Source organism: Hirundo rustica, chromosome 10 (genome assembly GCF_015227805.2).
Source record: "Hirundo rustica isolate bHirRus1 chromosome 10, bHirRus1.pri.v3, whole genome shotgun sequence".
NCBI classification, from domain to species: domain Eukaryota; kingdom Metazoa; phylum Chordata; class Aves; order Passeriformes; family Hirundinidae; genus Hirundo; species Hirundo rustica.
In genome coordinates this window covers 25,428,958-25,443,900 of record NC_053459.1, presented here as the reverse complement: position 1 = coordinate 25,443,900, position 14,943 = coordinate 25,428,958, and the positions used below count along the sequence as shown (strand labels likewise).

At 56.8% G+C, this 14,943-nt stretch overlaps 1 protein-coding gene across 1 annotated transcript; it reads right to left on the bottom strand.

Annotated features, from left to right (window-relative positions):
• Window positions 1-10,982, bottom strand: IGSF10 (immunoglobulin superfamily member 10). The gene is made up of 7 exons (XM_040074436.1): window positions 10,789-10,982; window positions 9,619-9,748; window positions 8,593-8,983; window positions 6,708-8,054; window positions 4,119-6,650; window positions 2,554-3,451; window positions 1-1,909 (listed from the first exon to the last, which is right to left on the bottom strand). Exons 1-7 carry the CDS (start codon window positions 10,980-10,982, stop codon window positions 1-3), a joined length of 7,401 nt encoding a protein of 2,466 aa, XP_039930370.1.
• Between the last annotated feature and the right edge of the window lie 3,961 nt (window positions 10,983-14,943).

Here is a 14,943-nt window from a genome sequence, read left to right as displayed (position 1 = left end):
TCAGATGACGTGGACGTAGGTGACCGCGGTGTCCGTGCCCAGGGGGTTCCTCGCCGTGCACTTGTAGGCGCCGGAGCTGGAGGCTCGGGGGTTCTGCAGGAGCAGAGTCCCCGTGGCGTGGAGCAGCTCGCCCCCAGAGCCCCGGCCCTGGTGAGCTGTGGAGAGCACGGAGCGGTCGGGTAACTCCCAGGAAATTTCTGGTTTGGGGATGCCCAGCACGACGCAGTGGAGCTGAACCGGCGCCCCTGGCACGGTGTGGATGGCTGGCGGGGGCCTGCCCACGATGCGAGGGGCGTAGGCTGCGACCACGACGGCGGTGCTGAGGGACGAGTCCCCAGCGTCGTTGTGGGCCCTGCACACGTAATTCCCGGCGTCCTGGGCCGAGGCCGCCCGGATGAGCAGGGTGCCGTTCTCCAGCAGCAGGTGCCTCCCGCTGACCTGCGGCCGCTCCAGCACGCGGCCCCCCGGCAGCGTCCACGCCACCCTGGGCTTGGGGCTGCCCTGGGCCAGGCAGTGCAGCGACAGAGGCTCCCCGCTGACGCCCTTCACCAGCCCTGCAGGGCGCGTGAGGATGCTGGGCTTCTGGGCCACCTCCAGCACCACCAGCTTTTCTATATAGCCCACCTGGTTCCGGGCAGCGCAGCGGTAGCGCCCGGCGTGGCGTCCCTCGGGGTTAGGGATGGTCAGCGTCCCGTCGCTTCCTGTCAAAAACTGGGATGTCCTGACGCTGCTGGGAAACCAGGTGCCGTTGGGCAGCATCCAGCTTATCTCCGGGGGAGGGTTTCCATCCACGGAACAGTTCAGTGTGACGGTTTTCCCAGGTTTCGCTATTATTTTTTCATTGAAAGGGTTTTTGAACATCGGTCTCCGTAGCATTTCCGTGACTTCCAGCTGCACCACCAGCACGGACTCTCCCCCGTCGTTACGTGCCACACAGATAAAATCCGCTGCGTCTGAGGGCCTGATGTTCCGAATCTCAAGCGTCCCGTTTTTGTGCACCACGATCCTGCTCCCGTAATATGGGGCTGTTAGGAAAATGTTATCAGGCATGATCCACATAATCTGAGGAGGAGGCGACCCTTCTGCCCGGCAGTCGATGTGCTTCTTCGAGTGCCTCACTGCCGTCACCTTCATGACGGTTTTGTTCCTGTACAAGCCGTTTATGACGGGGGGCTTAGCGGCCACATCCAGCTTATACAGCTTGGTGTCGTCCCCGCCGGGGTTCCGAGCCACGCACATGTACTCCCCGGCATCCAGCAGGCTGGCGTGGCCGATGGAGAGCGAGCCGTTGGCATGCAGGGAGTGCCGCTCTGTGGACGAGGAGATCATCTCGCTGGAAGGCAGCAGCCAGAAGATCTGTGCCCTGGGTTCTCCAGCAGCTTCACAGTCCAGCAGGGCTGCGTCTCCGGCTGTCACGGTAACATGTGTCTGGTAATTGTGCTTTATCTGCGGGGCTGCCACGATGACCGTGACGTGGACCTTCATCTCATCCCTCCCCAGAGTGTTTTGGGCGTAGCACGTGTAGTCGCCTCCTTCTGCCACTCCGGCTCTGTTGAGGTACAGAGTGCCGTTGTCGAAGAGCACGTACCTGCGAGCCCTGCGCCCGCTGTCGTCCGCCAGCATCGCGTTGTTCACCACCGTCCCGTCCGGCAGCCCCCAGGAGATTTCTGGTGTGGGCGACCCTGAGGCCTTGCAGTCCACTCTGAAATCCTTCCCATACGGCACCAGTTTCTTGAACTGCTGTTTGTGGTCAATCTTGGCGGGCTTCATGGTGATGCTGACTTTCATCAGTACCAGATCATCCCCAATTCTGTTTCTGGCAACGCACAGGTAATCACCTGCGTCCTTTTCTGTGACTGCCTCAATAGCCAAGGACCCATTGGGGTAGACGTGGATCCGGCTTCCCATTCTGTTGTGGGGAGAGAGAGAGGAAAATAAGTATGGGAACAAGTGCCGGGGGTGAACACTGAGCACAGGAAGGGACTGAATGTGTTAACAGCACAATACAACAGAGGAACCCTTTCCAGAGGCGCTGTGGCCACGGCCCCTGCCCACCCAGCGTGTCCTACACTGATGTCACTGTCACTTTTGGTGTTGTGGGGATGTGAGCGGTGCTGACTCTGCTGGGAACACCCTGAGCTGGGGCTGCCTCTCCTGAGGTGGAGGTGAGGTGTAACTGTGGCAGGGTGTGTGCTGAGACACCCAAAGGTAGACGTGGTAGAGATGAAAGAAACCCCTCCCTCCTGAGCCCTGCTTCGCAAATCTGTTACAAGGGACCTCCCCTCCTCTAACCTGACAGCAGTCAGCTGTCATCATGACAGCAGTTACCTTCGTTCAGATATGACTGGTACCTGTTTTGAGACCTCACCCACCTATGGCAATTGAAGCGATCTGTTATTAGATATAGATGCCGTCAGAACAGATGTTTCGCCACTGTTAAATGCTTAAAGACTGGTTTAGTTCGCAGTGTTTTAGTGCTGTAATAGGCTCTTATGTGAGCCCCAGAGGTGACAGCGAAGCTCCAAAGAGGTGGAGGAAAAAAAGGGGTCGTACCTGTGCCACTGGTCCACAACAGCCTTGGAGGGCAACCTCCAGATTATCCTGGGCTTGGGCTCCCCACTCGCCGTACAGTTCAGAAGCAGCCTCTCCCCAAAATTCAGCCGGGTCAGCTCCTGGGAGGCGACGGCTATTTTCGGCAGCGCGTCCCTGCGCTGCACCACGAGGCTGACCACCCTCCTGTCGGAGCCGGTGGAGCTGGTGGCGATGCACTCGTAGGTGCCGCTGTCGGACGGGGCCGCGCTGCCCAGGCGCAGGGTGCCGTCGGGGAGCAGGAGCAGCCCGGGGCGCACCGGCTGCAGGGGTTTCACCGCCCTGCCGTCGGGGAGCACCCAGTGCACGCTGGGCCGAGGCTGCCCTTGCGCCGTGCAAGGCAGTTCCAGGCTTTCCCCCGCAGTCCCTGCCACGCTTTGTCTCTTCTCCTCCAGGACGGTGGGAGGGGCCGCCACCACCTGCAGCTTCACGGCCAGCGTGTCGGTGCCCGCGGGGTTCTCGGCGAGGCACGTGTAGAGGCCCCTGTCGTACACGGAGACTGCCCGGATAACCAGCGTGCCGTCCGGCTCCACGCCGGCCCTGCCGCCGCCCGCGGAGCCGTGCGACAGGCGGGTGCCGTTGGCCAGGAGCCAGGAGATGCGGGGAGCGGGGCTGCCCTGCGCTCGGCACGGCAGGGACGCGCTGCTCCCGGAGTGCGCGGTCAGCGAGCGGCCGCCCGAGACGCGGGGCGGGCGGGCCAGCACGGCCAGGGTGACCAGGAGCCGGGCCGCGCCGTGCGGGTTGGCCGCCGTGCACAGGTACTGCCCGCGGTCCTGCAGCCCCGCCCGGGGGATGGACAGCGTCCCGTTGGGCAGCGCTGCCCACCTCCTGCCGCCGCTGCCGGGCCCCGCGGCATCGCTCCCTGCCAACGGGGACACAGCCTGTCACAGCCTGCCCTTCCTCGTCCTCGGTGCCAAACAGCCCGTCCCGCCCTGTCCTGCTCTGCCCAAATAACCCAGACTGCCCCTTCCTCGTCCTCAGTCCCAAACACCCCGTCCTGCCCTGTCCTGTCCTGTCCTGTCCTGCTCTGCGCTGCCCAAATAACCGAGCCAACGGCAATAAACTGGAAAGAGAATCAGAGAATTTTGCATATAGAATGACAAAGCTCCAAAGCAAGAATGAAGCTGAATCTCCAGCAGAGACAAAGCTTGGATACAGCAGATGGGGCTTTGCAGTCCGAACCTGGCACAGCTGTAACTCGATTTGAGTGGTTTTTACCACATTTTTCTTTTCACTCTGCTCTGGAATAGCAGGTAAGGTACAATCAATACTGAACTCTTCCCACAATAAGCAAGGAATTAAAATTAAACATAAGTTTGATTTTTTTTTTAAAATAATTTCATTAAAAAGCTGTTCCAGAGTCAGCACTGAGATGCTCCAGTGAGTCTCTGTCACTGTTTCCCAGTTTACCTTTCACTAATATTTCACAGTACTCTGAAATGAAGCAGTGCTTGAGTTTGGCACACAGAAGAGGTGCCAAACTACAGGACTAATGACAGGTAAATTCTAGAGAGGTTTATCAAACTCACCTGATGGTATCTTGGTCCACTCTATTGTTGGAGGCGGGTTCCCAGTAGCCTCACAAGGAATAAGAGCATCAGAATTCGCCAGCACGGTGAAAGCAGCCAGTTTCCCTCCCGCTATTCTGGGCTTTGAAAAATGGTTTCTGCTTGCAGAAGCCGAGGCGATGGGATCGGGGACGGTGGTGGTGTCTTGATCTTGTCTCCGTCCAGACCAGGCACGGACAGGGCTGTCCTTGTCCCTTCCCCACGGGGCTGCGCTTAGCGGCGGCTGCAGCGTGTTCCCCCTCCCTGTGCCCCTGGGCCGTGGCCTGGGCTGCAGCTGCCCGTGTCCCGCCGGGGGTTCGGGGGCTCCCGGGGTGGTCCGGGCTGGCCCGGGGCGGGGATTCCGGGGGCCGGGAGCAGTGACTGCAGCGGGAGCCCTCGGCAGGGCTCTGGCTGGCAGGGTGGGCTGTGCTGCCGGCCCTTCCCGGACAGTTCCCTGCCCCGGTTTCACGTCGGGATTTTCTCCTGCCGCGGCGGTGGCTGCGCTGGGTTCTGCAGTCACCGGCCCTGAGGCGGCTCTGACTGCAGCAGGGCGGGCACCGGGGGGCTCGTCCGGCCACGGGGAGGTTTGCAGACCCTTGGTGGGGGTCTGGGCAGGGCTAGCAGCTGGTGACGTGGCAGGATGGGTGCTCCCCGGTGTGCCTGGCGTGGTTTGGGGTGCCACGGCGGCGCTCTGAGCAGTCACCCCGCCAGGCAGGGACGCTGCTGCTGCCTGGGTGCTCCTCCAGGTGCCCGGGGTCGCTGCCGTGGGCCTGTGCTGAGCAGCCTCGGGGCTGTCAGGGGTCCCCGGCACTGCTGCTTTGGCCCTGGGCGCTGCACTGACGCTCCCAGGGAGGGGTTTTGGGGGTGCAAGGCTTGCAGGCACGGCTGGGGGTGTGAGAGCTGTCACCGTGGGGGTGGCTGCGCTCGCTGCAGGGGTGGCTGCAGAGCTGTGGGCTGCAGCCGCACGCTGTGGGACAGGTGTTTTAGGAGGCCTCTTCCTCCTCTGACCTCTCCTTCCTCCCACTCTGAGTGTTTTCCTTTTGGCGACCCTGGTGTCGGTTTGAGGGGCATTAGCAAGTGCAGCTGTTGGTTTCAAACCCATGACACCCAATCCACTGGCTGCAGCAGTGGCAGTGCCCTTTGCAGTGACAGGCGTGACTGTGGGAGCGGCTTTTTGCCTTGCACTGCGTTTCTCTTCCTCTTCCCTGAGGAATGCAGAGTTTTGATGGGTACCCACGGGGTGCTCCAGTGGCATATTCATGGTGGAGGGGGAAGGCTGGGGTGCTTCCGGGCTAAATGGATTGATGGAATTGCTGGAGTTATTTAAGGTTGGTCCATTTGATCCATAGTTCACATTCAGTTGAACACCTGTGGCCACAGCTATACCTCCTCTGGCAGACCCTGGCCTCCCAAAATTGTGTCGGTGCTCTTTCATACTTGGGATATGTCCGGGTCTAACAATTCGTCTCCGACCAGAAATCTTCCTTCGTCTTCCGTAGTGCTGCTGGAGTTGGGGTGGATCGGTTGGAACGTCCTGGATAATGTGATTTTGCTGATGAGTGGTGAAAGTCGAGGCCAGTGGTAGATTAGGGGTTCCTCCTTTCTGAGCACTGTGAAAATAAACGGGGCCAAATTCAGAGCTTGGTGCATTGACTGTCACCACAGAGACCTGGTGATCTGTTTTGGTGGAAACATTCTCAGTAAGCTCGGTAAAAATATGTAACTTGTCTGCTGTGTTTTGGGGAGTCACAGCCTTGCTGCTGCCTGGAGCTTCTGCCGTGGGTGTCACGGATGCAGGCTTTAGGTGCTGGTTATTACTTTCCCCAGAGTACATTGACTTTTGCCCAGCAGGGAAGAGTGTGGATGTTCCACTCGGTACAGTTGATAGTTTTACACCATCTGCTGATATTTGACTCAAGTCAGATCTTTGCCATGAGTCTGTAGGTTTTGGAAGAGTTTGCAGCCTTTTGCTGGCAGGTGTCACAGAGTGTGGGAGAGTTAATGGCTCTGTGAGCAGGAGGGAGGTGCTCCAGGCAGGGGTGGGATTCGTGGTCTCCTTGGGCCCTGCAGTGATCGTGAGTTCTGTTGCTCTCCCCAGAGCAGGTACCGGGGATCTGTGTGTCACTGGTATCATGAATTCTTCTTCTGGAGATATGAGATCACCAGATGTCTCCTCCTCATCCTCAGGCACTTCTGAGAGCTTACGGACTTGCACAGGTGGTTCTGTTGCAACTTCTCCTCGTTTGTCTGTCACTGTCAAGTTCCTCTTTGTTTTCTCCAGCAAGGCTGCCCAGCGCTGTGGATCAGCTCTCCTTCCTGAGGAAACAAACTGTCTCCTGTGTCCCCTGAACCGCCTGCCTGCTCTGTCTCCGTAGGGCCGGTGAGGCATTTTCCCGTGGCTGTTGCTCTGGTGTGTGCTCTGTGTGCCCTGGCTGCTGGCTGCTGAGGCTGCAGATTCACCGTGAGCTCTCAGGGTGGCTGGAGTGGCTGCAGGCTGAGAGTGTGCTGGAGGGGCTGAGGGATATCTCTGTGCTGGAGTGGCTGAGGGCTGTCTCTGTGCTGCAGCAGAACGCAGCAGTTCACTGCCAGAGCCCTCCTCCCACTCTCCCAGAGCTCCATGCTTTTTCTCCAGAGCAGTTTCATCCTGTCTCACCAGCACCTGGAACACCAAAAGATCAGCTCCGTACCGGTTGGCCGCAACACATCGGAAGTAGCCCACGTCTCTCTCCGTCACCCCGTGTATTCTCAAGGTGCCATTGGCGAAAACACGTTTGTTCCCTGCAGACGGGGGGAGAATTGCGTGCTCGGGTGACACCCAGGTAACGGCAGCGTCCGGAGCGGCCGTGGACGTGCAGGGAAGGTGCAGGGTGCTGCCGAGGGCAGCGGACAGCCGGGCTCCGTTCACGGCGCCGCGTTCCACGCCAGGATCCACCACGGTAATTCGGAAGGCGAGCGCGTCGGCGTCGTGGCGGTTGGTGCCGATGCAGCGATAGAGCCCCGTGTCGAACACGTCCGCTGCCCGCAGCGTCAGCGCCCCGCTCTCCAGGACCAGGATCCTCCCATCCTCGCTGACGTGCGGCGCCGGCACCCTGCTGCCGTCGGCCAATATCCACTGCACGGCAGGAGCCGGCCGCCCGGCGGCCCGGCAGCCCAGCTCCACGGAGCCGCCGACCAGCACGGTGTGCTCCGTTCGGGTGCCGTTGTCCCTGGCGATGATGGCCCAGTTCGGTCTCTCCTGGTTTCTGCCGCCGCCGGGCACGCCGATGCGGGCGTGGGTGGAGTAGCGGACGTGCAGCGTGCTGAGCGTGGTGGCTGTCCTGTCCAGCTGCAGGGACACTCTGCTCTGCATCAGCCAGCCGGGCTCAGCTCGCACGGCAGCCTCGACGTCGGTGAAAAGTTCGTCTTTCTCGCTGTGGACCTGCTTGTACTGGTAGCCAGTAAAAGGCACGTCGGCCGTCCGCACGGTCCGCTCCAGGTTCAAAGGAGAATTGCTGTACAGCGCCAGGATGCTCCACAGCTGCTGGATGTGTCCAGGATCGATACCGCACACCAGGAATGCTGAGAAGGAGGCTTTGAGCACCGTGCTGGAGCCGTTTTTGTCAAATGAGACGGGAGACATTTCTTCAGGTTTCTGGACATCGCAAACCAAGTCGCCTCGATTCCCGGCTTGGTCGGTCATATTCAGAACCACAGACCCTATCGGGGCTATCAAGTCCTTGGGAGACACGAAACTGAAATCCCCATCTTCTGGCACCATGAGGTCTCTGGATTTCAGGGAGTCGTGGATGACTGGCTTTGAGCAGGTGAAAGATGCAGAAGGAAGATCCACTAAACTTTTCCCGTTGTGATTTTTGGGACTAGCACAGACTGGGCATTGCTGGACACTGGAACTTCTCTCTTTTCTGCACTTTATAACATCTGAAGGGAAGAAAATGTCAGTAAGCTACTGTGCTACGAGTTTTAGTATTAAAAGTGACATATAGCTACTAACAAGTGATTCTTCTGAATAAAATAAAACCAAATCTTGAAGTGACCTGTGAATGGCAGCAGCAAAGGGAGTTCTAGAGTCCCTCGAGTTCCTTATTTTCTTTTTAAAGGATCAAGTGCAATGTGGCCCTTGCTCCTGCCAATTCCATGAAAGTTATCTTGTTCCCTGTGGATTCTCCTGGTGCACAGAAGCTTTGGACTGGCCAAGGAAAACTCTCCATTAGGGAAAGCTGCACTTGGGAATGCGTTAAGGGCACTAGATTCATTTAATCAGAGCAGTACCAATCTCTTTATCAGGAAACATTAACACGGTATTAATCTCTTCATCCTGATTACACACACCTACAAAAATCCTCTCTTCCAGTCTTCGCTGGGAGAATAAATAGATGAATAAAGGACAATTACCTGTGTCAGGAAGAGTACGATGGTACAAGAGGATTGAGGAGCATAAAGAAAGCCTTCAGCTCACCTGGTCTGTCCTGTGCCCACTCTGCAAAGCCCTGCAGGCTGCAGTCACAGGACCAGGGGTTTCCGTGGAGGTAAATGCTCTCGAGCTCGGACATGTAGGAAAACATTTCTCGTGGAAGTGAAGTCAGCATGTTGTCGGACAGAGAGATGTGCTTCAGGAAGGATACTCTGAATATTTGACTATAGCGCAAGGTGACAAAAGTGTCTGGATGCAGCTGCTGAAGTAAATTTCCATCCAGGTGGACCAGCCTCAAGGAAGTGAGTCCATAGAAAACACTGGGATTCACAAATTCGATTTGATTGTGGTCCATATGCAGCCGTACCAAGCTGTTCAGGCCGTAAAACACGTCCTGCTGAAGCTCTCTGACCTTGTTGTAACTCATTTTTAAGACCTGTTTGTGAAAAGGTAACAAATGCATAATGTTAAGCCATGTAGAAGTTACAGGACCCCTAATAAATGCTGCTGAAGGTTGCTCTGTGCAGTGAAGTTCTTCAGCAGACCAGGAATGCCAGGGAACTGGAGTTCCTTTAAAGAAATGAAGTGTTCATACGCAGCATGTAAAGGTTCTGCACAGTTTGGCCTTTTTTTTTTTTTTTTTTCACAAAGGCAAAAAGGGACAGGATTGTACTAAAGGGAAAGGGAAATCTTGATGAAAAACAACACTCAAAAAGCCCTAAACTGACTAACAAATGAACAGTGGCAGGTTTCCTTTTTCAGACACAGTAGCTGGAGCTTTGCAATGTTTCTCCTCTGCAGAAAGAGTTTTGACTGCAGTTGCCTGCTAAGATACAGCCAAGAGATATCTACAATGTGTTTGTGATGCTCTTTACCTGTACCTGAGGGCCTGCCTGGGAAGGAAAGACATTTCCCATTAGGATCCGGGATTCTGAAGGCCGTTGACTTCCATGTGAATAAGGTAAGAAACAGGAAACCGAAATGCTGCAGAAGGCTGCTCTGTGGCTGCTTACCAGCATCACTGAAAGCCGAGCCATAACAAAAAGTAACACTGGGGCATTCAGTTCTTACCTGTAGTGAACGTAAATCACTGAACACCTTCTCAGGGATCGTACTGATCTCGTTGCTGTGCAGCATCAGTAACTCCAGCTTCTCCAGGCCAGCAAAGTCCGTGGGGCTGAGCTTTCGCAGGCTGTTGTAGCTGTACAGGATGGGTTTAGTCAGCCCCAACTCACAGCTTTTAAATCCAACCAACCCAGAACAAAAGAACCACTCTTTGGGAACGGCTGAAGGTGAGCAGCACTTCCCTTTGCCGGGAGGAAATGGAGTCATTCCTTCGTGTCAGCACAAAAGGTGGTCACTTTTCCAGGACAGTGTTCTGAGGGCCAATTCCCAGTGGATGGGCGAGTGACAGCAAGCATGAAACACATCTGTCTGTGCTCAGTGAAAAGCTCCTTGTGCATTTTCTGCATACACATCTGGATGGTTCAAAGGTTGTGTGTATCAAAAGGGACACACGGATCAGCCAATATTGCTGATGGGTCTCATGATTTGATTTAAGGAGAGGACACTTGCTGGAAACGGCACGAAGGGGCCAGACAAGCCTGGGTATGATCTATTCCCTGCTTTTTTTTCACACACAGAGAATGGAACCCCCATGGAGGCTGATAAGTGAAATTTCCCTTGAGCTGGGCAGATAAAAGCACAGCCCCTAACACCGTGGGACATTTCAAGAGACAGAATCACAGAACAGGCTGGTAGGAAGGGATCCAGAAGGATCATCGAGCCCTTGAGTGAATGGCTCATATGGGGCTCTAACCCCCACCTCGGTGTTACACCACAGCAACCTCTCTGCAGATCTTAATACGTGTGCTCCTTTTCCAGTCCACTTTCTGAGCTCTGAACTATCCCTTCCTGGAGAGAAATCTATTTCAGGCTTTTTCCAGGTTCCGTACTACAGACACAACACGCTCAGGTCATACAAAGGAAAGCCAAGTTCACAGCTTTCTGAGGTTCTCACGTGCCCTGCCCTAGATCCCCCGAATTTCTCCTTACTGTGGGTGGTCCTGGGCTTCGCCGGCTGCGGCCGCGGCCGCTGCTGAGCGCTGCAGAACATTAAACTCTGCGGACTTACCTATTGCTTTGGTTATTTTTTAGCCCTGAATCGGCAGGGTTGCTTATTGCTGTGCGGAGCGTTGGAAGGCAAGCGGTGCGAGCGTTCAAAGCCCGAGTTCCACGTACCCCAGGTTGATGCGCTGCACGCCGGGCGGGATGCGCGGGGGGACGGCGGTGAAGTAGCGGAAGGTGCAGTGGAGCTCGGCGGAGCCGCGGCAGGCGCAGGGCCGGGGACAGGCGCTGATGGCCGGCAGGGTGGCCAGGCAGGCGGCCAGGAGGGTCCCCAGCCAGCGGGGCCGGTCCCTGCGCGGGGCCCCCATCCTGCGGGGATCCTACGCTGCCATCCCCACGGCGGCGGCGGGCGGGTTCCTGCGGGGGAGGCAGAACACGGGGGCGCTTAGGGCGCCGGCCGAGCTGAGCCGCTCGAGTTTAAGCCGGGAGCAAAAAGGAATTCTTAACTTGAAAGAAAAACCCGCCCATGAACCAGCCCCCAAACTCTCGGGTTTCCCCTCAGCGGCGGATCCGTGTCGTGACCTAAAGCGCTGTCATTTAACAGCCGCCCCCCCGTGTCCCCGACAGGAGCGGTGTGCCGGGAGCTGCCGCAGGGAGAGCTGGAGTTCCGCAGGAGCGGCCGGGGGAGCTGCAGCCGCTGCAGCCGCGTGTCCCAGTCCCGGACCCGGCCCGGTTGTGCGGAGCGCTCCCGACTCCGCCGGCGGCTCATCCCCCGGAGGCGTCTCCACACGTCAGCTCCTTCCCCGCCAGGAACTATTCCAAGCAAAATTAACTCCTTTCGCATCCCTCGCACAAACCCTCGGCGCCTCCCCGGCACCGGCACCGGCACCGGGACCGGCCGCACGCTCCCACCTGCGCGTCCCACCTGCGGGCCGGGCAGGGCAGGGACAAAGCCGCCACCGACTCCTCCTCCCGGGGGACCCCCGGGCTCCCCGGGCTCCCCGCAATCCCACCCGCACGGCTCGCTGCCGGGCGGGGAGGGGAGAAGCGCCCGACGCCACCGCCTCTCCCGGGGAGGCTGCGGGACCGGCACCGCCGCTCGCCCCGCGACCCCGCACGGGAACAACCCCGCACAGAAACCCCGCACGGGAACAACCCCGCACAGAAACCCTGCACAGGAACCCCGCACAGAAACCCCGCACAGGAACAACCCCGCACAGAAACCCCGCACAGGAACCCCGCACAGAAACCCCGCACAGGAACAACCCCGCACAGAAACACCGCACAGAAACCCTGCACAGGAACCCCGCACAGAAACCCAGCCCAGAAACCCCGCACGGGAACAACTCCGCACGGGAACCCCGCATCCCCCGGCCCTCCCGGGAACCCCGCATCCCCGGCCCGCCCCGCCGGGGCTCGGCTGCCCTCGCAGACCAGGAGCTGCCCCATCCCCGCTTTGCTGTCCGGGGCAGTTCGTGCACGTCCCCTCCCAAACCCGGCCGCTGACACCTTCAGCTCGGCGCTGAAGGACAAGTTTCCTCTCGCTGTAGACGGCGTCGGTCGGTCCTTCAGGTGCTTCTTTTCGGCTCAGAGGTGTCGGTAACAGCCCCAAGCTCGACTGACAGCGCCCTTCTGCTGAAAGTGTCATTCCAGGAACCTCCTTCTAGGAGGAGTTCGAGAGGACATGTAAAGGCAATACAAAACTTTGAAGATAAGATAATGGCTCAAATGCATTTTTAAAGGTTCTAAAATTGTTCAGATGAGTTCAAAATCAAATGTGAGCTGCGGGAGCTCAGGAGGGTTGGCAGGGCTGGGGTGCTCTGTGTTTTACAGGTGGGATTTGCTGGCTGGTGTTTGTTACCATCTCAGTGAAACACGGACAGTCTCACCCGGATTCCGCTCGGGGCTGGGGCCAGGAAACGCTGACCCACTCGTGTGACTGGCACGTTGGGACTCAGGAAAACGAACAACGCCTCAACTGAGCCCTGCACTCAATCCTGAGGTGGCATTTTCAGGTGCTGCCCTGAGAACAGGGAGAATCTTGAGAGCTCACGCTGAGTTCTGTTCCCCTGAGCACCAGAGAGGGTCAGAAGGCTGTGGTTAGGTGTTTTCTGCATTTTAATTACTGTCTGAAAAGCAGAACATCAATTGCTTTTTTTCAGTTCATCAAATTTTTTCTTCTGGGTGACTGAGGTCAAAGCTTCTGGAGTGACACATTCCAATGCTGTGCTTCTGTGAGTTTAAACACGAGGCAAAAGACATTTTTAAATTATTTGTTCCAGTCTCCATAATTAGTAGACATGGCAGACAGGGAACTGTAGTCACCTCTGAGAACATTTTCCAAAATCACGTATCTGAAAACCTGCAGTAAAGCAAAAACAAGTATTTTAACTGTACATGGACCTTGTCGGTATTTTAAGAGCAGGGTTTTCATCTCAGGATGTGCTGTCTGTTGCCATTAAGCTGCAGCTCTCACTTCTGAGAGGCAGAGCATTAAATTACAAGAGATACAAAGTCCTCCCTCCGGAAGGTGGCTGAGGAACACGTGGAATATTTTATTATCATGTGGCTGGGATTTCCCGGGGCGGCCTGACGGAGAGCACAATGGTTGCACAAACCCGCGCTGAGCTCGCTGCTTTGCTGGCAGTTCTGGCCCATGTCTGACTTTAAGACATTGCTTTAGCTGGAATTCATTACTAGGGAGAATGAAGGGAGCTTTTTGTTAAATGAAACTATATTTTGGCAAGAAAGAGTGACTGAGTGTGAGCTCAGGAGTGCTGGGAAGAGGAAACTGAGTGGAGGAAGTGTGTGCGAACTGGATCTGCACAGCAAATTGTACATATCAGAACTGGAGCACAATTTCAGCTCATTTTTCAGCGGTTTGGTTCCTACCGCACCTTTCTGTGGAATAACCTGGCTTTGTGCAAGGCAGGAGGGAGGACAGAGCTGCTCCACAGCTCGTCCGTGTGGCTTTTGTGCTCCTGGGGGCACGGGCAGGTCACCGTGGACAGGTGACAATGGGCAGGTGACAGTGAGCAGGTGACAATGAGCAGGTCTCAGGGGACAGGTGACAATGGGCAGGTCACCCTGGGCAGGTCGCAGTGGGCAGGTGACAATGGGCAGGTCTCAGGGGGCAGGTCTCAGGTCACCATGGGCAGGTCACAGTGGGCAGGTGACAATGGACAGGTGACTGTGGGCAGGTCTCAGGGGCCAGGTCTCAGGGGCCAGGTGACAATGAACAGGTGACAATGGACAGGTCACTGTGGGCAGGTCTCAGGGGCCGGGTCTCAGGTCACCACGGGCACATCAGCAGGTGACTTGCAGAGCAGTGCACAAGTTCCCGAGGTGGCAGGAGGGCACAGCCCGGCTGTCCCGAGCCTTGGGTCAGGCTGTCAGGGTAACCCTCGTGCTCTAAGGCTCAGCGCTGAGATTTTCACCCAGCAAAGGCCACTGTGCCCCAGCTGTGAGCAGCCCGTGGTGTGTCACACAGCCCAGCCTCGCTCACAGCTCTGGAACAGCAGGAGTGGGCACAGCCAGGCTTCCCCAGCACACACACCCACCCAGCCCTGCCAGAGCCCCTCTGGGGATCCAGCTTTGCTTTGCTGTTCCTCTGTTTACTCCTTAAATGTGTGTTTTCCTTTTCTCCTTCCTCAGCGTGAAAGAGTCGGTGGAAAAAAACCCAGCTTCAGGGAATGGGGTCTTGGAAAGCCAATGACGTATGGGAGGAACGATTCTTTCCTTCTTAAGAGATGGAAACAGCCTCACTTTTCAGGCTGAGACTCTGCATCTCTAGTGGGCAGCCTGCTCACTAGCCTGGTATTAATGATGGTGCTGGGAGCCCTGGGACGGCAGCAGAGCCCAGCACGAGGAACCTGGATGCAGTTCATGCCCACCTGGGGTTGCTGTGGCAGGCTCTGGATCTTCAGGTCATCTTCAGCTTCAAGAAAATTGTGGTGGGGCCAATCCACAGACCTGGGATCCTGACAGAAACAGTGGATGATCTCTTTATTTACAGAAGTCAACAGAAATTATTGAAGTAAGCAGAGCACAGCTTTGGAGAACACCACCCTGATGTGTTCCAGGCATCAGTGTCAGCAAAAGGGGATTTTTATGCAATTCTAATCTTAATGAGGTACCTGAATTGCATATCTGGGTTTTGTTTGATGATGTTTGGTTTTTAATTTGTTCCTCCATTGCAGACATTGCCTGGTCCCTCCCTCATCCCACGTTTCCCTTGTGATACAGTCCCGGCTGTTTCCCAGGCCAGCACTGCAGGTGCCTCTGTTCCTACAACACAGCATTCCCACTCTGCCTGTTTATCCCTCCTCA

Excerpts from the sequence above, each read along its gene's own strand:
- IGSF10 (XM_040074436.1), bottom strand. The coding sequence starts at position 10,982 with ATGGGGGCCCCGCGCAGGGACCGGCCCCGCTGGCTGGGGACCCTCCTG. Across the intron at positions 8,984-9,618 it reads GTGATTTACGTTCACTACAG|GTCTTAAAAATGAGTTACAA; the intron begins GTAAGAACTGAA and ends TTTCACAAACAG. Across the intron at positions 6,651-6,707 it reads CTCTGGCAGTGAACTGCTGC|CCCCTCCAGCACACTCTCAG; the intron begins GTTCTGCTGCAG and ends GATATCCCTCAG.